Source organism: Pangasianodon hypophthalmus, chromosome 5, assembly GCF_027358585.1.
Source record: "Pangasianodon hypophthalmus isolate fPanHyp1 chromosome 5, fPanHyp1.pri, whole genome shotgun sequence".
Classification (NCBI taxonomy): Eukaryota; Metazoa; Chordata; class Actinopteri; order Siluriformes; family Pangasiidae; genus Pangasianodon; species Pangasianodon hypophthalmus.
Window position 1 is genome coordinate 32,584,879 of NC_069714.1, and position 24,192 is coordinate 32,609,070.

General features: G+C 41.1%; 1 protein-coding gene across 1 annotated transcript in view; it reads right to left on the reverse strand.

Moving 5' to 3' along the window:
• The window catches only part of LOC113525433 (unconventional myosin-X-like), a 49,282-nt gene that overhangs the window by 9,949 nt on the left and 15,141 nt on the right, over positions 1 to 24,192 (reverse strand). The window contains exons 4-27 of the mRNA XM_026911938.3: positions 23,501 to 23,688; positions 23,061 to 23,195; positions 22,794 to 22,932; positions 22,444 to 22,528; positions 21,773 to 21,879; positions 19,528 to 19,657; positions 17,514 to 17,632; positions 17,273 to 17,419; positions 17,097 to 17,197; positions 15,977 to 16,043; positions 15,717 to 15,809; positions 15,119 to 15,187; positions 14,136 to 14,218; positions 13,935 to 14,043; positions 13,621 to 13,701; positions 11,701 to 11,825; positions 11,407 to 11,524; positions 7,749 to 7,855; positions 5,647 to 6,129; positions 4,361 to 4,394; positions 3,265 to 4,224; positions 2,411 to 2,534; positions 291 to 534; positions 104 to 199 (exon numbers count right to left, since the gene is read on the reverse strand). Of these exons, the coding sequence (XP_026767739.1) occupies positions 104 to 199; positions 291 to 534; positions 2,411 to 2,534; positions 3,265 to 4,224; positions 4,361 to 4,394; positions 5,647 to 6,129; positions 7,749 to 7,855; positions 11,407 to 11,524; positions 11,701 to 11,825; positions 13,621 to 13,701; positions 13,935 to 14,043; positions 14,136 to 14,218; positions 15,119 to 15,187; positions 15,717 to 15,809; positions 15,977 to 16,043; positions 17,097 to 17,197; positions 17,273 to 17,419; positions 17,514 to 17,632; positions 19,528 to 19,657; positions 21,773 to 21,879; positions 22,444 to 22,528; positions 22,794 to 22,932; positions 23,061 to 23,195; positions 23,501 to 23,688 (3,944 nt within the window). The remainder of the gene's footprint in view (positions 1 to 103; positions 200 to 290; positions 535 to 2,410; positions 2,535 to 3,264; positions 4,225 to 4,360; positions 4,395 to 5,646; positions 6,130 to 7,748; positions 7,856 to 11,406; positions 11,525 to 11,700; positions 11,826 to 13,620; positions 13,702 to 13,934; positions 14,044 to 14,135; positions 14,219 to 15,118; positions 15,188 to 15,716; positions 15,810 to 15,976; positions 16,044 to 17,096; positions 17,198 to 17,272; positions 17,420 to 17,513; positions 17,633 to 19,527; positions 19,658 to 21,772; positions 21,880 to 22,443; positions 22,529 to 22,793; positions 22,933 to 23,060; positions 23,196 to 23,500; positions 23,689 to 24,192) is intronic.

Genomic DNA, 24,192 nt, shown 5'->3' on the forward strand with positions numbered 1-24,192 from the left:
CTGTACACACACACACACACACACACACACACACAAGTGAATGGTAGAAATAATGCTGCATGCACTATGGCAGGTGTGTGTGTGTGTGTGTGTGTGTATATACCTGGCTTCTTCCGGTGTTTCAGCATAAATGTGATATGTTCTGTCTTCAGTTACGATGTTCAGTGCATTTTCCTTCTCGTGGTTATCGACAATCTCCCTGTAAAGAACACAGAGTGATCATTCTGTTTTACACACACACACACACACACTCCTGCTATAATCAGTGTATATAAACCTGAGAGTCTCACCTGGCTGCACGGATGTCAATGGTTCCTTTCAGTTTCTCCTCGCTGTCATTCTCAAAGTACATCAGTTTATTCTCACGCAGGACAAACCAGCGCACTTTCCAGTTCCGCCTCGACAGCGTGCTTGATCCTCCGCCCTTCTTGTAGAGCCAGCCGCTCTTCACGGAGTCCTGCTTCGAACGGAACCACATGAATGTCTCGTCCTTTAACACACACCAACGCCTACGCCATGGGATCATCAACCCACCTGAGAAAGAGAGAGAGAAGAAAGAGAGAGACGGTGTCTCTTATTGAAGAAAACACACTTAAACTTATAAACCCAAAGAACAGAGCCCCTGTAAGCACTGTGACCTACAGGAAGTAGAAAGAGACGCTCTTCACTCGGATCTGTCCAAAATATAACCATGTTAGACAGGAATATCAGCATAAATTCACAGCCATCATCCCAAACTTCTCCTGTCTGGGCTCTGAGCACAAACTGAGCTGTGTTTCAGTGGAACGTGAAGGAAGTGTGCAGCTCGCAGCTGTGTTCATATTCACTCCATCATACAACAAACACTAATCTAATCTAATCCAATCAGAACACTATCTAATATTTTATATAGCTATGCCAGTTATATAAATAAGTATTAAAAACTTAATATCTTTTTGTAATACATCTGTTTAATTCAAATAATTTCTATTCATGTGTAATTTTTCTTTTTTAATTAGTTTTCTTTTCCTTTATTCATTGTTATTTTTTTCCCTATAATTTTTTATATTATTTTGCTTGTAACGTTGTTATTAAACAGTCATGCCAATAAAGCACACTTTGAACTTGAGAGAGAGAGCGAAAGACTGAGAAGAATGTACTTCGATCAAAAGGTGCAGGCTATTTGTTGGTACCTCGAATAGTGAAGTCTGCAGCTGGGGGTAGAGCTTTCTCTTACAAAGCCCCACAGTTATGGAACAGCCTTCCACTTAGTGTTCGGGGCTCAGACACAGTCTCAGTGTTTAAGTCTCGGCTGAAAACATATTTGTTTAGTCAAGTCTTTAGTGAATAGTTTTTTCTTAGGTAAAGGAGCAGGTCTGGAGGGTTCACAGGCATAGAGTGTTGTGGTGAACTGGGATGTTTGGATGCTGTCATGGGCCTTGCTTAAGGACCCAGCAGTGGCAGCTTGGCTGTGCTGGGAATTAAACCTCAAGACCTTCAGATCAGTAGGAAAATGTCTTCAACATGGAGCTACCACTGCCCATTTCTTTCCAACACACTTAGCACTGCTTGACTTTATAGCACACAGTTGTAGAGGAGAAATTATTTATAATCACACTATCCAGTGTCACCCAGATGAGGATGGGTTCCCTTTCAAGTCTGGTTCCTCTCAAGGTTTCTTCCTCATGTAGTCTCTGGGAGTTTTTCCTCACCGCCGCTGCCTCTGGCTCGCTCATTAGGGATAAATTAAAATCTACATCTACATTAGGATTTCTGTAAAGCTGCTTTGTGACAATGTCTATTGCACATTATAAAGCACTATATAAAAAAATTGAACTGAACTGAGTAGAGAGAGAGAGAGACAGAGAGAAAGAGAGGTTAGTCTGCTCCAGGTTTACAGGTACAGTTGATGTCAGTTCCTGATTAGGTTCTTGTCTCAGTTCCTTTCCTAGTTCCAGCCTCTGTTCCAATCTGTGTCTGTGTTTTAAGCTCTGTTCCAGTTCCCAATATGGTTTCAGGACCTGTTCCAATGACAGTCTCTGATTTTGGCCCTGTTTATGTCACAGGTCTGGTTGGTTCCAGTTACTGTCTGTGTTTTAGACCTTGATAAAATCCCAGTTCTGTTTTCAGGCTTGGATTAAGTTCCAGTACTAGTTCCAGCCTCTGCTCCAATCCTGGCCCCGATCTTAAGGTTTGTTTCAGTCCCTGTTTCAGTACCAGTTCCTGGTTTCAGTCCCTGTTTCAGTACCAGTTCTCATATAACTTAGAGAAAACGATTTAAAATACAATAATTTCAATCCTGAAATTAGTTCCAATAGTTCCTTTACTTGTAAATGTAAGTTCTCATGTATTACTTCACTCCTTAAGTGTCTTATACTCAGTATTCATTAAGTGTATGTGTGTGTGTGTGTGTCTGTGTGTGTGTACTCACTCTTCATATAAAGGTAACTGTGGAAGTATGGAGGATTGCTGCCGTTCAGCAGATTGACTCTTCCGTTGGAAACTTCTTCATCTGTATCTGCATTATCATCGTTCTCCTCATCGCTGTCGATAAGCTGAAGAGGAAAAGCATCTGAAGCTCAGTGTACAGCCTCTAAACGTGTGTGTGTGGGTGTGTGTGTGGAGTCAGAGTGCCAACATTTGCAGATGTTAAACTATTTTAAATGGAGTTGTGCATCTGGAAATATCTGTCTCAGGTTCGATGTGTCAGATCTTATTTACAGTGTGAACTGAAAAAATCATTAATCGTATTAATCCTTATTTACATTTACATGGTCTGAAGTTTCTCTTTCTGGTTTTAACTGTTTTAAAACACATCCAATGTCTTCACCAGAACAGAATAATTACGTAATCAGATATACGAGTCTGCTTTCACTTTCATGTATTTCCTTGACAAGTTTCTTATCTATTTTATCCCTTCCTTGACAAACAAAAAAAAAGAGCAATGTGTTGGTTTCTTCCATGGATCACCAGTTCCCAATTTTGATAATGATTTTGATAATGATCAAACAAATTTTGATGATTTTGATAATGACCAAATTCAAAACTCTCCTCAGTGGTCACATTTTTTAAAAAAAAACAGAAACTGAATCATGGCAGTGAAATGATCTATTCCCTCAACTCTTGATGTTGCAGAATTACAGAATTATGGAAAAAGAGGAAATTTATGGCAAATGGTACCAAATTTAAGAGCTAGAACTTCGAATTTCAGATAAAATGTTTTGAAAATGTTAACACAAGCCCAATCACAGAAGGTGTTTAAAAGAGTGATCATCAGTTCCTCACCGACTCTGTGCTTCCTCTGAAGGAGTCCATGCTGTTGTAGGTGCAGCAGGATCTCCTCAGCACCTCCTCATCAGTGACATGTCCATCAGTAAGGTTCTCCAGTGCCTCCTCTAATTCATACTCTTCCTGGTCATAATCAGACTCTGTCTCTGGCAACTCTGTATCCCAATTCCTGAAGTCCTTCTGTACTTCACTGTAATCTCCAGGAGGTGGTGAAGGTGTAGCAGGAGTCTGTGTCTGCTCTAAAATCCCGCTGTTTCTGAGGGATGAAGTGGATTTCAGGCTGGGATTCGAGCCGGATTTTGGCCTGGATGACTCCTGGGAGAATGAGGATGAAGAAGGTGAAGGAGATGTCTCTAAATATCTGCTGTGTCTGAGAGTACGAGAAAATTTCGGGTCGGAATTCTTAGCAGATTTTGGTCTGGATGTATCGAGTGATCCCTGAGTGAATAAAACTGGAGGTGGAGGAGGTGGAGGTGAAGCAGGAATCTGTAATGTCTCTAAAATTGTGCTGTGTCTGAGAGGAGAACTTTCGAGCCGTCCCTGAGAAAATGCTGCTGGTGGAGGAGGAATTAAGGACAACACATTTAGATCCAGCAACTCAGTAGCAGGAGGAGATGGCAAGTCTGGAAGTGGGACACATTCCTCTTCATCCTCAGCCTGAAACCCTTCATCCTCATCATCCTCGGCTAGCGGCGCCACACCCTCATTTAGATTCTCTTCACTGGATAGCGATGGCTCCAGACCTCCAAAGTCCAGCATTTCCAGGAACTCCGTTGCCACACGTGATGCCTCCTTCTCCAGTCGGTAGATTTCGGCATCACGGCGTTGACGGAGCTCCTCACGAGAACCTTCATTCATCAGTGCCACTCCTTCATCACGCTGCCGCTGAAGACGCTCGATTTCTCGCTCCAGGCGCAAGATCTCCTCCATCTGACGAGTCTCTTCTTCAGACGAGTACTGCAATGCAAATACAAAACCACTTTAATAAGAATGAACACAATCACTTCTAGGATTTAAAAAATCATAATGTCATTTCTCTTTTCAGCTTTCTAAAGCACAGACGCATCTTTAGTAAATCACGTCCTGGCTTTACCTTGGAGTAATGATGGTTTGTTTCCAGTTGATACCTGCAGGAAGAGACAAAAAGGGAACAAATCCATTTATTCTGAGCAGATTAAGGACAGACATTCTGCTTTAAATGCAGACAGAAATGATTTTAGTGAAGGTTTCAGAGAATTTTGGGGGGTTAGAAAAATCTGGATGTCAAGGAAGGTTTGGGAGAATGTGGAAAAGATTTGGCTATCCTGAGAGTTTGAGAAAGTTAGGTTTGCAAAGATGTTTCCAAGAAAATTTATGAGTATATGTACTGTATGTTTAAATTTGCAAATTTTTATTAATGTTTGAAGAATTTGTGAGGTTTTGTCAAAGATAGTTTATTAAATTTTAGGGAGCTCACAAAAGCTTGGGAGAGATTGGATGGGATTGAAAGACTTGTGAATATGTGTTGAGAAAATTTGTAAAGTGTTGGCTGGTCAGACAGTTATGGACGTTATGGAACGGGTTGTTAAAGTTCAAGAGTGTACAGTCTCCTCCGAAAGTATCGCAACCGCAAGGAAAATTCTTGTGTTTTTGCTACACATTGAAGACATTTGGGTTTGAGATCAAAAAATGAATCAGAGACGATAGATCAGAATTTCAGCTTTCATTTCCTGACAGTTATATCTAGACATGTTAAACAACTTAGAACATGGCACCTCTGAGTGGCAGAACACCCAATCTTTAGGTGAGCAAAAGTATAGGAACAGATAGACTTAAAGTAAATAACACTTAATATTTGGTTGCATATCCCATGACCTCGTATGGTTTGGATCATGAGCAGATCCTTTCTTCACACTTTGGCCTTTCCATCACTTTGGTAGAGGTTAATGTTGGTTCCAGAACTTTTGTGGCTCATCTCTGTATTTCTTTGTGAATTCCAGTCTGGCCTTCTGATTCTTACTGCTTATGAATGGTTTGCATCTTGTGGTATGACTTCAATATTTCTGCTTTATTTCTATATTTTTGCTCTTTAAACAGTGGATTGTGATACCTTCACTGCTGCCCTATGGAAGTTGTTGGTTATGTTGCTGACTACTGTTTTCAGGTTTTTCTTAGGAGTGTCTAGAAAATTGGGAAAATTGAGAAGACTTTGGAGATTCGGAATGGTTTGGAAGAGCTCATGGTGTTTTTGAGAAACTTTGGGAAGGTTTTGAAGAATTAGGAGATGTTGAGAAAGCTTATTTGATAAAAGAGTTTGATTGACTTTAAAGAGTTGAATATGTTTTGGGAATGCTTTAAAAGGCTTTGGAAATTTTATTTAGTTAGAATGGATTTGAGTACCTGCTGTATGATGTATTGTCAGTGTCCTTCTTCTTTCTGAGCTCCTCTTCTTCTTCTTGTTTCCGAAAATGTTCTTGCTCCTGCTCTATTTTCCTCCTGAGATCCTCCTCTTCCTGCTTTTTCTGCAAAAGTTCCAGTTCATGTTCCTCTTTCCTCTGTCTCTCCTCTTCTTCTCTTTTCTTCTGCTCCTCCAGAATTCTCTGTTCTTCCTCCCTCTTTCTCTTTTCCTCTTCCTCCTTCTTCTTCCTCTCTTCTTCCTCTCTTATTCTCCTCTCCTCTTCTTCCCTCATCCTCCTCTCCTCTTCCTCCCTCTCTCTCTCCTCCCAGAGTTGTTGATATAGTCTCCGTGCAAGCTGTCCTCGGTGGTGTTTCTGGAGGATGATGATGGCCGAGCGCATACGCAGGAACTCTTTTCTCCAGAAGTGAGCTCGGTAGTTCTTTTGAATAGTGATAATGCTGCTGCGAATCTTCCTGTAGTGCTTCCTGCGGAGAAAAAAACACATTCGAGATTATAATCACTGTGTGTCGATGTTTACTCCTTTAAAAGATCATACACACATCACTAGATTGGATACTGCTTTAACGACTCTATCCATGGATTGGATTCTACTTTTAAAACTCCATCCCTGGTCTATAGACAGCTGCACTTTTATCCAGAAAAACTATAATTTAGAAATACTTTGGCTCTAGTAATAACAGCACAAATTTTATAGTATATTGCCAATATATTGCTGCATGAATAGCATGAATAATGTGGGAAGTGGTAGCTCAGTGGTTAAGATGTTGGTCTCCTGATCAGAAGGTTGAGAGTTCAAATCCCAACACAACCAAGCTGCCACTACTGGGTCCTTGAGCAAGGCCCTTAACCCTCAACTGCTCAGGTGTATAAATAAGATAATTGTAAGTTGCTCTGGATAAGGGCATCTGCCAAATGCCATAAATGTAAATGTAGTCCTAGCTGTAATCATCACAGTAACAAAATGGCTTTCACACTCATTCAGTAGCACGTAAAATAGCACTTGATCCAGATATTCTGAATTTTATTTTTTTTATATTGTGCTCCTACAGTTGCTTCCCTGGTGGACTAGCCGCTAGCATGTGGCAGTAAGAGGCCTGGGTTTGATTCCCGGTCAGGGGACAAACTCCAGCCACTGGAGGGTTGCGTGAGCCAGTGCACTCTCAGTGCTAGTCCCAAGCCTGCAAAATGGGGAGGGTTGCATCCAGTGTAAAAAAAAAAAAAGTGCCAGAATAAAAATATGGCAACCCCGAAATACTGTGCTCCTACATTTACTTGTGTGCAGCAACTTAATGAAGCCAGAAGATATTAAATGGAGGTCATGAAAAAATTCACTCCTCCAGATAAGTGAGGTCTCTGATGAAGATGTCTGTGAAGAAAATAATTTTCACCGACTTTAACTGGACAATATTATTAATTAATGAATAGTGTTATATTTATCTATTTAATATTATCCCAAATGACATTCCATAGTGTGTTTGAGTGTATTTACTGCCAAAACATAAATGTCATCATGACATATTGTGGTTACATCAAAATGTCAGACAGTGGTGCTGGACTTAACACTGCTCCTCACTCGAGCCGATATCAATTAATAGGTTCAAGGTCAGGATCGTAACTGAGACACGCTTCTGTTTTAGATAAACTCCGCCCCCGCTTAACTCTCACATAACTTCTGATTAGCGCTTAGGTCTCTAGTGATGTCTGAGCTCTGAATACAGCTGTGTGTAATTTCAGTACTAAATACTCACTGCACTCTTAATACAGCTCATGAAATTTATGTCAAATTTCATAAATTGTTCTGCATAAAACCCTGTCATTTATGACACTCTGTTTTCACATATTGTTTAAAATTATGGATCTCAATGCTTACTATTCAAAGCACTCAAAGCACACTGTATACCACTGTGTAGAGAATTAAAAGTTAAAAGTGCAACAGTACAACATGTCTATACTACAGGAAAACTATATGCAACAGACATGAAGTCACCGCCTATTAGGATTTTGCACATCAGTTACATCAGTTAAAGAGTTAAAAAAATAAAACTGAAACATTAGTAATATAAACAGACACACACACACTGACCTTGCCACATAGCTCAGTATGTGAGCTCGGATCAGCATTCCTGCCGCTCTCCGCACCTCATCACGCTCTCGCTCCAGCTTCTGCTCCAACACTTCCTTCACAAAGACCTGGGAGAGAAATAGAGAGAGAGACAGATAGAGAAACAGACAGATGAGAGAGAGAGATAAAGAGAGGCAGACAGAGAGAGAGAGAGAGAGAGAGAGAGAGAGAGAGAGACTGTGTGAAGAGAGAAGCTAAACTTCCATTGTGCAGTGTGACTTCCTGCTTTACCAGAAGGACTGGCTGTCGGCCAAAGACAAGGCCACGCCCACTCTCTCTCTCTCTTTCTTTCAGTCTCTCTCTCAGTCTCTCTGTTTCAAAATCAGTAGGCATGAAGAGTGATAAAGGCCTACTGGCTCCTTAACCCTTTCCTGCCTCACATTTCCAAATGAAAAAGGTAGCGCTCACAGGCTGTGTCCCAAATGCCTCCTACTCGCTACACCCTACACCATGTGCTGTGTGATGCATTCACATAAACACCATCATCAGTTTACTGTGGGCGCATCCCAAACCACACACGCTGTTCACTACAGAGTGCACAAAAACACCATACTCAGCCCTCTTCTGTTCTGCCTCTATACTCACTCTCTCAGTGAGGTCATATCCTCTCTACCCGCTCTCTCAGTGAGGTCATATCCTCTATACCCGCGCTCTCAGTGAGGTCATATCCTCTATACCCGCTCTCTCAGTGAGGTCATATCCTCTATACCCGCTCTCTCAGTGAGGTCATATCCTCTATACCCGCGCTCTCAGTGAGGTCATATCCTCTCTACCCGCTCTCTCAGTGAGGTCATATCCTCTATACCCGCGCTCTCAGTGAGGTCATATCCTCTCTACCTGCTCTCTCAGTGAGGTCATATCCTCTATACCCGCGCTCTCAGTGAGGTCATATCCTCTCTACCTGCTCTCTCAGTGAGGTCATATCCTCTCTACCTGCTCTCTCAGTGAGGTCATATCCTCTCTACCCGCTCTCTCAGTGAGGTCATATCCTCTCTACCCGCTCTCTCAGTGAGGTCATATCCTCTCTACCCGCTCTCTCAGTGAGGTCATATCCTCTCTACCCGCTCTCTCAGTGAGGTCATATCCTCTATACCCGCTCTCTCAGTGAGGTCATATCCTCTCTACCTGCTCTCTCAGTGAGGTCATATCCTCTATACCCGCTCTCTCAGTGAGGTCATATCCTCTCTACCTGCTCTCTCAGTGAGGTCATATCCCTGTGTGTCATTCTGACTCTGACAACTGATCCAGTCTTGTTTCCCCAAGTTCTCTCACCTTTATTGTCATGTAACCTTTATTGAGCAAGCAAGTAGATGCCATTACTGCATTCCTTTCACTGACATCTGATTTAAAACACTGATGCTCACCTACAAAGTCAGAAATTGACCCCACGTACTTGAAGGCATTTATCACACCTCACTCTGCACCAAGCTCCCTCCCATACTTTAGCACTGCTCAACTGGACCCAAAACATGCATTAAGACTGTTCTCTCTCCTGGTACGTAGGTGTGGATGAACTTCCCCTGACTGTCTGAACATTTGAGTCACTAACTGTCTTCAAATGAAGACTAAAGTCTTCACCAAGCACTTGACCCTGACCTATCTATAATAGCATGAGGTTATGTTTGCTGATAGAGTCTACAAAGCACTTCTGTAAGTCACTCTGGTCTAATATACTGCAGTCCATTGCGGGAGTTCAGGAATATGGTAGATGCTCTACACTGGGCTCTTAGACATGACTACAAAATGACTAACTTTCAAAATAGTGCACAACATAATGAATATGGAAATTATTATGGAAATATTTTCCAAAAACACACACCCACGGACACACACGCACACTCCTGAATGCCCATTCACTCAGTCAGGTGTTAGTATTTGCAGGTATTAGTGTAAAATTAGCAGTATATCGCAGTGTGGGATTGGCAGTAGAAGAGAAATTATCTTCAACTGACCCTGAACCTCCTAAAAAACAATGAGCCTATTTTACAGCCACACAATCAGGCATATAATGAACTATGTGTGTGTGTTTGTGTGTGTGGGTGTAAGAGCAGAAATGGAGCTTATTCAGAACTCACTATGCTACATGTAGGACTAAAAACTATTTTTCTCCACTTAACTCTACTAAAACCCTGATGCTGAGCCATGACTAATAACTACATTTCAGTTATGTTCAGTCAACAATGTTCAGTTAGCAGAACATCTTCTAAAAGTTACAATTTGGAAAATATTTTCTGTTTGCAGAACATTTTTATATAATGTTAGTATGTCTTCCTATAAAGTCGTATGATTTTCAGCCTGCTCTTGCAGCTGTAGACAAAAATCTCACATCATAAAATTACTTGGTTGTGAGATTGTCTTTGAACACACCAGCAGCCGATTTAGGGCCACTGCGACTAAAGACAGCTGATGACAAAGTCAGTGTGAAAAATCTCTGATTAGCATAGGTTGATGGGAAAAACTCACAGAACAGCTACAAATATGGTAGCGGCGATTAAAAAAATGGAAAAAAAATATGCTAACGGACAGAAAAAATATTATTATTATATCTAAACCCACAAGCCGAGATCATGCTGATTGATGATGTAAGCATCATTAGTGGATCTGCATTGTATAATGTGACATTAGAGAAGAACACATGCTATCACACACTCAGCTATAGAATTCAGCCCATATTTTATTGGTATCATCTTGTACAGTATGACAAGCAACGATCTTAAAAGACCACTGAAATCTCGTAGTCTAAAATACACTTAATACTACTGAAATATTTTCAGCTGCAGAAACACTAATGTTTCCATAATATTAGCTTTTGTTTAAAACCCGGTGTAACCAAACAACTGATGTAGCTGAGCATTAGCCTAACTTTAACAGAACCTGTTGAAGTCTAAAAACATTTGCTGTGGTCAACTAATCGTCTGAAGGTTGTGAGTTTAAACCCACGGTGGGCTCTCAAGTAAGACCTTTACCTGTCTGGACTGAATCCTTTGGATAAAAGCTTTTGTTTAACAGGCTTCAGAGAATCAGTGATGTATGATGATGTTTTCTAACATTCACAAAACACTTTCCAGATTCCTGAAGCTCTGAAACTATTCGTCACTAATGCAGGTCACGTCACAATCCCTTATTCCACAGTGAGAACCATTGTGCTGTAAAGCAGCAAGGGTTAAATGTCTTCTCTCAGAAAGGGTGAGTCACTGTGGTGAAGAGAGGACGAAGAATGAGTGGTGGAGGCTAATCTGTAAATCATTACAGCTAGAAAGAAAGATAACGAAGAATAAAGAGAGAAAGAGCTCTAAAAACTAATGTAGAAGTCTCTGCTGATTAATTTTCTAGAACAGCAGCTCTGACAGTAGTGCAGCTACAAATCACAGGTATATATTAATTTATGGAAGGAGTCCCCAGTGTCAGCACTTTGTAACAGTCAGATCTGTAACTTCAAGTTTTCTGACATCTTCAGGACAGATTTACGCTTTGCAGTTTGCGGGGTCATGCTATTATAGGAAAATAATCAAGTCCAGGGTGACAACAGTAGCTCCACTTCCTCACTCACAGTTTTTATTACTTGTTAGTCATGATGCTTAAAATCCCACTCATGTGTGTTTGTGTGTGTGTGTGTTACCTTTGTCTTGCCCAGTTGCCACTCTTTCCTGGATGCGTCAAACACTGTGAGGAGATCAGAACATTTCCTCCAGTCTTCTCCACCTGTGATCCTTTTAGCTCTCAGAAGCACAGTGTAGCTGTTAAACACACACACACACACACATGAAGTAGAACCAAAAATGAAATGAAGTAGAACCAGAGCCCCAAGTTCTCCCTGCTCCTATTCTACCCAGCTCTGAATTCAGAAAGTGTTGTAGAACACATAGCAGTAAGTGTATATGTGTGTATATGTGTGTGTGTGTGTGTGTCTCACCGGTGGAGGAAGTCACTGAAGGTTCTGCGTACAGGGAACCCAGCTCTGCGGATCTTCACTGTCTCCAGCATGCCGGAGTACCGCAACTGGTTCAGAACCACTTCTGGGTCAAACTCATTAGCATGCTGAAAGACACACACAACGGAAATGTGTTTATCAGTGTGAGACGACATTAAACAACCTATAACAGTGTGTGTATCAGTTTGTGCAGGGGGTGAATACTTATTCAAGGCACTGTATACTATACCGTACTACACTATACTGTGCTGTAGCCTACTATACCGTACTACACTATACTGTGCTGTAGCCTACTATACCGTACTACGCTACACTGTACTGTAGCCTACTATACCGTACTACGCTACGCTGTACTGTAGCCTACTATACCGTACTACGCTACGCTGTACTGTAGCCTACTATACCGTACTACGCTACGCTGTACTGTAGCCTACTATACCGTACTACGCTACGCTGTACTGTAGCCTACTATACCGTACTACGCTACGCTGTACTGTAGCCTACTATACCGTACTACGCTACGCTGTGCTGTAGCCTACTATACCGTACTACGCTACACTGTGCTGTAGCCTGCTATACCGTACTACGCTACGCTGTGCTGTAGCCTACTATACCGTACTACGCTACACTGTGCTGTAGCCTACTATACCGTACTACGCTACACTGTGCTGTAGCCTACGATATATATGATATTCTGTTCTGTACTGCACTATATTATATATTCATCATACTATATTATATGTATAATACACTGTATTATGTAATTACCATATCACACTGTACTATACTTTATTGTACTATACTATGGTATACTGTACTGTCATTTGTACTGTTTTGGGTTTATGCAGTGTTCATGCATGTTTTTTTAAATATTTAAAATATTCTCTATTTCTGTTTATATTTTAGTTAATTTAGTTTAGGTTAAGGAGAATTATATGTGTGATTTTGTGAGTTTAATGCTCCACTGTTCCGTTGTTGCACCAGTGAGCAGCAGTGACCTTTGACCTTTGGGTTTGGGCTAAAAGACTGTTCTATTAAACACAAAGTCTTCATTCTCAGAGCTGATCTGGAACACACTCTGAAACACTGTGTCTCTGTTACACACACACACGCTAACGCACTGCATAGTGCTATTGTGAACATTTTACATGCAGACGCTGGTGCGTGCATCAGTGTGTAACACACACACACACACACACACAAACACACACACAATGCTGACATTTGGAGCTTTGTGTTGTTTATCAGACTGAAGAGTGTGTAACAGAGTCCTCCTGTGTTTCCCGGTTTTCCTCCTGTAGCTCCACAAGAACCCTGATCGCTCAGGCAGCTTTACACTCAGATTTACGCCTTGCTCTAAAGTGTTCTTTTTTAACATCAGTGTTTAATGTCATTAGAACAGAAGAAAGTAACCAGTGTTAATTCCTCTCATTCAACTCAACTCAACCTTGGGTTTGAACAAAGTGTTCGTTTCTGACCAACAGTCTAATAACCACTCGGGCTCAGATCCGTGAGGCTGTTCCTCCCAATCACACTGCTCCGAGTATCTCCATCACTCCCAACATGAGCATCTGGAGCGCTATGGAGTCAGGAAGTTCCCTCTCGGGCACCTGCTCCACCTTCTCTAAGAATTCTGAATGCTTCTTTGGTACATACACACAAACAACAAGAGGTTTGGTACCAGAGCCCATGATGCATGTGGATGTTAGGCTGTTCTCTTGTTTCTCCTGAAGTTCATTAAGGTTGTAAATGAAATGATCTTGTGTCACTGTATTTAACCACCTTACTCCTAGACTCTGTTCCTCAGACTAACCCTACATAGGGACCCTACACCCACCTGATCGAGTGAAGAATGAAGACTATGTGAGGAGTGAAAGAGAGATGAAGTGACTGAAGTCCCACCTTCTCCATGTTGGGTTTAATGCAGCGCACGAAAAAAGGATTTGAGGCACTTAAAGTCGCCATGAGTGCATGAAGAGAGTCCTGAAACACACACATACACACACACACACACGCACGCACACACATATGCACACAAGCACGCACACGCACACACACATAATATGTTACTTATATCAGTTCTGAAGTTAATGAAAAAGCTAGGCCAGTGAACAGAATTATGGAACTGCCTTCAATATAATAGCAGTAGTGCGTATATGTGTGTGTGTGTGTGTGTGTGTATATGTGTGTGCGTGTGTGTGTGCTTTAATACACACCCTGAACTGAGAGCTGACGGTTGGCTTGCGCCGGTTTGTTCCCATCTTGAGTGTGTCATCCCCGTTCCTGCTGCCCACACACTCAAACAGATCATAGATAAAGTCCAACCTGCAACACACACACACACACACACACACACACACATCAGCACTGGGGGTTTTATGCTGTGATGATGTGTAAGGAAGTGTGTAGAACTTCACCTGCTGTCCTTCAACATGTTGAGAATATCATCTCTGAAAGTGTCTCGGTTCTTCTCCAGAACACCTCTCACATCATAGAGCACCTTGCACACACACACACACACACACACACAGATAAGGGTGCATGACGTTGAGTGTTTGTTTACATTTTAAATCCACTCTTCGTCTCTCTTATCTATCTCATTCCTGCTGTGTGTGTGTGTGTGTGAGTGTGTGTGTGTCAGTGAATGTGTGTGCATGCGATAGTGTGTGTGTGTGTGTGTGTGTGTGCGCGACAGTGTGTGTGGTTGTGAATGTGTGTGTGTGGTTGTGAATGTGTGTGAGTGTGTGTGAGTGTATGTGAGTGTGTGTGTGTGTGAGTGTATGTGAGTATGTGTATGAATGTATGTGAGTGTGTGTGTGTGTATGTGAGTGTGTGTGTGTGTGTGAGTGTATGTGAGTATGTGTGTGTGGTTGTGAATGTGTGTGAGTGTGTGTGAGTGTATGTGAGTGTGTGTGTGTGTGTGAGTGTATGTGAGTATGTGTGTGTGTATGTGAGTGTGTGTGAGTGTGTGTGAGTATGTGTGTGAGTGTGTGTGAGTGTGTGTGTGAGTGTGTGTGTGTGTGAGTGTGTATGTGTGTGTGTGTGTGTGAGTGTGTGTGAGTATGTGTGTGAGTGTGTGTGAGTGTGTGTGTGAGTGTGTGTGTGTGTGAGTGTGTGTGTGTGTGTGTGTGTGTGAGTGTGTGTGTGTGTGTGAGTGTGTGTGAGTGTGTGTCAGTGTGTGTGTGTGTGAGTGTGTGTGTGTGTCAGTGTGTGTGTGAGTGTGTGTGTGTGTGTTTGTGTGAGTGTGAGTGTGTGTGAGTGTGTGTGTGTGTGAGTGTGTATGTGTGTGTGTGTGAGTGTGTGTGTGTGTGTGTGTGTGAGTGTGTATGTGTGTGTGTGTGTGAGTGTGTGTGTGTGTCAGTGTGTGTGTGAGTGTGTGTGTGTGTGTGTGTGTGATTACCTCTCCAGCATAGTGTTTGATTCCAAACTGGTGGTCTGTCACTCTGGGTTTGACGTAGTACGGGTTCGTCTGCAAACAAATATCACAGTTTTAAACACGTGCCTGTTTATTAGTGTGTTTGCGGTAGTTTATCAGTGTGTTTGCGGTAGTTTATCAGTGTGTTTGCGGTAGTTTATCAGAGTGTTTTTGCGGTAGTTTATCAGTGTGTTTGCGGTAGTTTATCAGTGTGTTTGCGGTAGTTTATCAGTGTGTTTTGCGGCAGTTTATCAGTGTGTTTGCGGCAGTTTATCAGTGTGTTTGTGGCAGTTTATCAGTGTGTTTACGGTAGTTTATCAGTGTGTTTACGGTAGTTTATTAGTGTGCTGCTACTCCAGCAGTTACAGTAGTTTGTACTTTTAGCTTATGGAACAAATCTTAACTAAAACTAGCACACAGTTAAGGAAATGTCATATAGATGACCGTTGCAGGAAATGTACACCTGTGTCACACCAGTGTGAGGAGTTGTTAACATTATAATAACATTTTATTGGAGTTGTATCAGAAATTGTCACTATTTTGTGTGTGTGTGTGTGAGAGAGAGAGAGAGAGAGAGACATACAGCGTGGCGGCTGTGTAGTTTCTCCAGCAGTGTGTAGTCGTTGCCTTTGGGGAATCGACTCTCCTCATTGATCAAAGCCAATAAACCCAGTTTCTAAAAGAGAGACGTGCTGTCACTATTAAACACACTCACACTCCACTAATCACGCTAACTGACACAACACCACAGTGATGAACACTAAACTAATCATCACCAGCGTGATGGACAATAGAGACATTAACGCTTGAGTAAAATGTTACACAATGAAGAGAGTTAAATACCTTTTCAATAAGATCCAGGCATTCAGCATTGTCCATCCAGTCTATCGCCTCCCACTGTATTCCCTCCCTGTAGCACACACACACACACACACACACTGATGTGTGACTGGATCCAAACAGCACATCACTTTACTAAACACTAAAATAGTACATCACAGTAAATAGAGTAAATCACTATGGAGGAAATACTGCAGTCTGAGGCAGGGAGGTTCAGAACGCTGCCTCAGAGCTACGGAGGTTACGACATTCAGTACTGTGCAAAAGTCTTAGGTGCATGCAAAAAAAAAAAGATGCTTTCAAAAATAATTAAACGTTTCTTCATAATAAAATATTACAAAGAGCAACAAATAATAATAAACTAAACAAAATCAATATTTGGTGTGACAACCTTTTGATTTAAAAAAAAAACCTCAGTAATCTCAGGTGCACTGTGCGCAGTTTTATAAGGAAATTAGCAGTAAGTTTTACTGAGAATGTGCTACAGTTGCTCTGGAGACTCTGACTCTCACTCGCTTCTGTTTCTGCAGCGAAACCCAGCAGCCTTCATTACGTTTTTTTTTTATTTTTTATTTTTGGAAAAGTGCTGTTACTTCATAAGTTGCTTTCTTTCCTGAAATACAAACATTTTTCTGTAACATTTAATTTTTTGTTGGAAAAGAAAGTTTAGATATATAAAATATTTTTGTACTGACTCAATGTAGAATTCATAAAATAAAAATCTATAACAAAATTTGTACAACAACAAAAAAAAAATAGGGTGCCTAAGACTGCACAGTTCTGTGTATATACAGGAGGTTTGGAGGTTAAAACTTTGAACCAGGTATGAGCAGTGGTTAGGATGTAGGAAAGTTTGGACAAAGCCACTTGGAGGTGAGAATGATGGAACATTTCGAAGCAAAGTGACCCACAAGAATATGATGACATATCAATGAGAAGACGGTGAGCACTGAAATAAATCTAATAGATGAATAACTCTTAATAGAGTTGCACTTCTGAATAGTGCTTGAGTCTCTAGTTACATTTAAGATTTGAAACTAATTTTAGTATTAAATCCTCACTGTTCAGTTAACACAACTCTGACTATAACCCTACATGTTTAGTATTTATTTATTGCACTGACCTGTTGTACTCCAGCTGCTCCAGAGAGAAGATGTGTTTATTAAAATACTCCTGAAGCTTCTCATTAGCATAGTTAATGTTGAACTGCTCAAACCGGTTCACCTGAAAATAACAAGCATGTTTTAGAATACATGCTCCAGTTATTAAACTTACACACACAGACACAAACACACTCACCTCAAAGTTCTCAAAGCCGAAGATGTCCAGGATGCCAATGCATTTGAAATCGTCCTTTCCTTTGATCTTTTGATTGATCCGAGTTATGATCCAATAAAAACACTGAGAGTAAAGTGCCATGGCAACCGAGTCCCGTGAGTCAAGTGCCTGAGGAGTACATGATGCACAGAAGATGCATCACAATATTCAACACACACTACATTATCATGGATGATGCAAAATATAATGTGTGTGTGTTCACCTGTTCCACAGTTAGTGGTGAGCAGATCTCCTCTCCTCTCAGAAAGATTGATCGCTGAGTCAAAACTTCACACAGCTGAAATGCGTCCAATCCCAACAGCTCACACACACTGCTGATAACTGTAACATACACACTAATGAGTTTCTGGTCAGAAAGCTTCAGAACTGTCTCCTCCACCACAGCAATGTGATGAAAACCCTGATTTAAGGCGCTACCCTTTATGCACTGTTTATTCATTTAAAAATGAATGAATAAAAATGAATTGTGTGTGTGTGTGTGTGTGTGTGTAGCTGTGTATCTCCTGCTGGACTCTCCTGAGGATTATCAGTACCTCAGACAGTCAGGCAGTGTTCAGGATGTGCACTGAGAACACAGCTGAACACTGATTCGACCTAAAAGATTTCCATGAATACTTTTTCAGTCCTGCCAATTTTCTACAAGTTGTTATGCTCTCTGTCAATTTCACAGACTAATTATTAAGACTAATAATTAATTATAAATTTTGCATTTATAAACATCCAGCATGGACTGTGTAGGACTGGAGGTCCTGGTCTAGTGCTGGTGGTCTCTTTGTCCCTTGTTTCTTGTTTCTCACTTAGCAAAGGGTCTACCCCCCCATACTGTCCTTTTGGTAATTTTAGAAAATCAGAAAATTGCTGTGTAAGGTACAAGAGGACATGAAAAAGCTCAGGGAGGTGAACAATGGGTCTCCCACCCTAGGGTCTCCCTGGATTCCCTGTGAACTTAGGAGATCCAGAACATCACCGATCTTCTCCACCTTTTATGGTTGTCTGTTATTAATGGATCTGACCAATACTGATTTTTGTCCCAAACTTTTTCTCTTCCTGAAAGGACTCTAGTGATGTAGCCGTGCCTACCTGCTATTGCCTACCAGTAGTAAAGGAACCACAGGATGTAGAGGTATCACAGGCACATTGCGCACAGCTCTATTGCCCACACCGCCCAAATGGTCAGATTTGCAGAGAGAGACATGGAGCCAACTGGGAAATGAAGTTTCACTGGTCCCTAAAAGCAGGTGCTATAACAGGAAGTCAGGGTTCCTGGCCACCTATTTGTGTGTATTCAATAAGAGGTGCCTATAAAGGTGCTTGACTCCTTGAGGACTTCCCCAATGATATTCACTGGTCCCTAAAGGCAGTGAATATCATTCCCCAATGATATGTGTCTCACAGTGAGTGGAATCTTTGCTGCCAGGTCCCTGGAGGTGAAACCACACTGCCTTAAGAGTAAGAGTAAGATATTCCTTTATTTGTCCCGCAGTGGTGAAATTGCATTTAGCAACAGCAGGGGTACAGTACAGAAAGAGTATGCACACAAGAACAAGATAGATTAAAAACTATTCTGTACATAAATGGCTTAAATAGTGCTAAAGCAAAAATCCTAACACAAAACAAAAAAGGAGAGGGGTGTATACACATAAGTACAGGTTGGTTGAGAATAGTGTAGCTTGCCAGTAGTGTGACGGTATTGCACATTAAAATATTGCACTCTGATATTGCACACTTGAAACATGCTGTCTGAGGTTACAGCATTCCCTGGTGGGTAGTAACTCACTGCCCTTGGATTGAGCACTTGAAGATCACTGACCTGCCAGGCAGCGAGTGGGAAGCCACGAGAAACTTAAAATGAATTAATGGAGTGAGTGAGGCCTGGAAAATCTCACCTGGCCCACACACCGAAAGCACTGACATATTGATAGTTCTTTCTCAATTCTGTGGGTGGTGGTGCATGGCTGTTTTTAGTTTTTGAAGTGATTTATCTGGTTAATTTGACTTTGTGGCTGCAGCTACCCCTGAGGCCTCCCCCTGGGGGTGCTGACTAAACCTAATGTCCCCAAAACACGTCCCTACAGAACTTTGGGTCCTGACTGAGAGGGACTGCAGGAACAGCACCGCCTCTCGGTCCTCACTCCTCTTTCCTCAAACCAGTTACTGCAATCTGATCATGGTGGCTGGGCTCTACACAAACACACACACATACACTATGTACTGACCTCCTTTAGAGGTGATTTGAGCTCCCCCTGCTGTCATGAACTCAATGTTGCCGATGTGTAAAACTCCAGAAAGCATTTTAAACACATCACGGATTTCCTCCTCTGTAAACTCCATAACCTTCAGAGCCTCCTGCATGCAGACATGAATGCACACACACACACACACACACACAGACACCATTGCATACAATTACACAACAAAGAATAAAAGAATAGATCTTCCCCCCCTAGGTTGCTTTAGCAATGAGATCAGCATCGGAGGGAGACTGATAAGGTTGTGGCCCCCTCTAGTGATGTTCTGATTAAAAACATAATAGTTGAAACTACAGGGTGTCCCAAAAGTCTCCATATGTAGGGGAAATTAACACTTTTTAGCAAAATGTCTTCCAAAATTTTTCATACTTTTCATACTAGTTTATATTTTATATATATGTTTTTGTGATTTTGCCTTTACACACCACCACAATGGATTTGAAATAAAACAATCAAGATGTGATCGAAGTGTAGACTTTCAGCTTTATTTTAAGAGGTTCCACAAAAATATGGCATTTTCCATTTAGGAATTACAGCCATTGTAAGCAAAGTACTTCCATTTTCAGGGGCTCAAAGGTATTTGGACAAAGTGGCATAATTGTAAATATAACCATAATTTAAATACTTGGATGAAAATCCTTTGCAGTCAATGACTGCCTGAAGTCTGGAGCCCATGTTTTCAAAACTCAAATTCTGAGTTTCCTCCCTTGAGCTGCTTTGCCAGGCCTTCACTGACTATATATATATATTGCTTTTGACAAAAGAAGAAGGTATTGAAATCATTCTCATGGCTGGATCGGGAAACTGTCACAAGGTTGAGATGGACTTTAGTCCATAGTCCCCTGTGTATGGAGACATTTGGCACACCCTGTAAATTAATACTTTTTCATAGAATTATATCATACTGTTACAGGAAAATAATCAACAATGGGGTAGCGTGATGAACGAAAGTAAAAAAAATCATTGAACAGTGGATAATTTCAGTTTGATATTATAGAATTAAACTTAAAACTCTAATTAAAAAAAATGGCACTGATGCTTATATTGAAGATCTTTCAACACATTTAGCACTATTTTACTCTATAGTATGCAGTTGCAGAAGAGACATTGTTTATAATCGCACTATCCGGTGTCACCTAGATGAGGATGGGTTCCCTTTTGAGTCTGGTTCCTTTTAAGGTTTCTTCCTCATATCCTCTCAGGGAGTTTTTCCTCACCACCGTCACCTCTGGTTTGCTCATTAGAGATAAACTTAAATCAATATCCGAATTTTTGTAAAGCTGCTTTTGTAAAGCTGTGACAATATCTATTATTAAAAGGGCTTTTTAAGCAAATTGAATTGGAAGAAAAATTGAAATGAAATTTACCACCCTGAAGTTATTTTCCTATAACAGAACATCCCCAAGTGTCTTATTTCTCTTATACTACAATTTTTTTTATTTATTAAAAAACAATACATCGTACTCGTCATTGAAAAAAGTTAGTTCCTGTTGTCACTTACGCTACAGCAGCTATAAACAGTCATTCCCTCACCATCCTCTCTTTTTTCTCTCTCTTGAAGTTAAGGCAAAAAATGCAGCTTGTTACGCATGTTACTGAGAAACCGCAAAGAAGCGTAAACTCCTCTGTCCTGAAGATGTTGGAAAACTTAAAGTTACAGCTTTACCTCTGACTGTTACAAAGCGCTGACACTGGAGACTCCTTCCATAAATGTTAAAACATCTCCTTACTGAAAACTTCACCATATCAATGATTACATGCATTTTTTTAATCTGTTTTTTTTTTGAGAGTCCACTGTACAGGTCCCTGTGAATGAGCTGTTATTATAGAAATAATAACGAGAATGAGAAAGAACACATTAATATAAACCTGTGATTTGCAGCTGCATGACTGTCAGAGCTGTTGTTTTAGACAATTAATCAACAATAAACCTATGGAAACCTTCTGTCCAATCACAATCCAGAATTCAAAAGCAGTGTGGTATAAGAACAGATAGAGTGCAATTGTGGTAGTAAGATGAGATAAACTACCTAAAATGCAGACACTGAATAAGGTGTATGGTGTAAATTACAGTAAATGTTGTGTTAGGAGCTTGTAGATGTTTGTCCATGTATCTGAGGTTTTTCATCAGTTTCAGTTTTGCTATATCTCATCGTCCTTCTGTTTTAGCTCATCAGTTACAAATACAGAGGAACAGAAAGATGGGTCTCACCATTACACTGAGGAAGAGCTGTTTATCATCCAGACTTCCATCCTGAACACAGCCTGACTGTCTGAGGTAGTGATAATCCTCAGCAGAGTCCAGCAGGAGATACAAATCTACACACACACACACACACACACACACACAAACGTGTGTATTTCCATCAAATACTGGTTGAATTGTATTTTGGTAGCAGATTTGTCCACAAGATGGCACCACTACAGTAATAATCAGATCCAGACAGTCACACGGCGTGAGGATATTAAAGTGTGTGTTAACACTTACAACAATCCCAATCTGTATCAGTTCATCAGGTTAATTATATATATCATCATACATTACTATGGTTACCATAGTTACGATATACTATACAGTCTCCTTTGAAAGTATTGGAAAGTCTCATATTCATCTTTTGATCTCAAACCCAAATGTCTTCAGCATATAGAAAAAAAAACAAAAGAATTGGCCTTGCTGTTCCAATAATTTCAGAGAGAGCTGTATGTGTTGGCCTGTAGAGAACTGAGGGTTCCAAGCCACACTAAGGGTTCTACAACCACACTGAGGGTTCTTAAACCACACAGATGATTCTAGAAAACGTAGGGTTGTAGAGCTGCACTAGAACTGCTGCTCTAGAACCACAGAGAGGACTCTCCCACCCACCCACTGTAAAAAAGTCTCACCTCCTTGGTCTTTATCAGCTCCAGACAACAGTGAGTAAAAGATGTGATAGTTTCTCTCTCCTGGGTTCTGTCGAACAACCCGGTTCTGAAAAACAACAACAACAACAACAACAGAACATTGGGAATTAGTAATCATACAATGTTAAATGCTTAGACGAATAAGATATATCTATTTTCTGTTAATAATCTGACAGACAGCTCTATCAGAACAAAATCCTTCATCTGCTATATCAGAACCAGAGGAACCCAGCTCTAGAACAGTGGGTTAATGACAGTTCTAACTGAGTGAAAAACAATTCCTTCATTAATCAGTGCACTGAGAAATAAATAATATAAAAGAAAGAAAGAACCTTCTCGAGCAGGTAGTGGATGATGCAGCCTCCCTGAATGTTTCCGCTCTGAGAGAAGTGCAACTGGATAAACTTCCCAAAGCGACTAGAGTTGTTGTTGTACACTGTTTTAGCATTTCCAAACGCCTCCATTATGGGACTGAGAGAACACATACGCACACACACACACACACACACACAGGAAGTGTCAAACCGAATAAGTATACAAGTATATCTTGAAGCAAAGGTTAGTATGTGTTTGTGTGTTTCTCAGTGTGTGTGTGTTACCTGCTCTGTATAATGGCCTGTTCCACTCTGTTGGTTCTCTCACACACTGCGGCTCCTGTAGAACCCTGACTCATTACAGAGAGAAACTTCAATAGCAGCTTCGTACTCTCTGTCTTACCAGCACCGCTCTCCCCACTGTGCACACACAGACAAGACACATACACACAATTAGAGAATCTAAGAGATGTAGCATGGACTGTACTGCAACTCAGTAGGGCAGGGGTGTCCAATCATATCTGGAAAGGGCCAGTGTGAGTGCAGGTTTTCATTTCAACCAAGCCACATCTGAAAGTCAAAATCAGCTGATTAAATACGTGGAATCAGGTGTGGCTCATGCTTGATTGAAATGAAAACCTGCACCCACAACAGCCTGTTGCGAATAAGATAGACGCCCCTGCTGTAGGGTTTAGGGAGACTCTGTAGGATGCAGGGTGCAGTACCTGATGAGCACACACTGGCTGTCGGCTCTCTTCCACAAACAGCGGTAGCACTCATTAGCAAGGGCATAGATGTGAGGAGGAAGTTCACCCAGCTGATGTTTACTATAGAGCTGTACAGCCTCGCCATCGTACAAGCCAGAGATCTGCTTATAGGGGTTTACTGCAGCCAGGATGGAGCCAATGTTTGTCTGAACAGACATACACACACATCAGTTCTCTAATTGAACACTGAAAGTTGCTCTTACTTTTAGTCAGCATGTTTGCCCTTCAGCATCTAATTTATTTTCCTGGCCTGGTTTTATTTTGGTTATTAATCGATATTCTCTGTGTAATGTGTTCAAGTGGATCTATGCTGCAGTGCAATCTCATTTTAATTGACCACAAAATGTACAGAAACTACATTAGGTATTGTATTTATAGACAGAACTATTGTTCTGAGCTTTGGGTTTCACTTATCACAAGATCAATGTTTGAAATTTAAACCCTCAATCTGCATCAACGTATCACAGCTAAAGTGAATCTAGTCCTGAGTTTTCCCACTCATCGAATCCCAGCCCCTGTTTCAGGTCATGATACAGTTTATGTTTCTGGATGGTGTCCTAATTCATTACCCTGTTTCAAGACGTAATCCAGGATCAGGTCCTCTTTTCAGCTCCACTTTAAAGCCCTGTCCCACTCCCAAGTTTATGGCC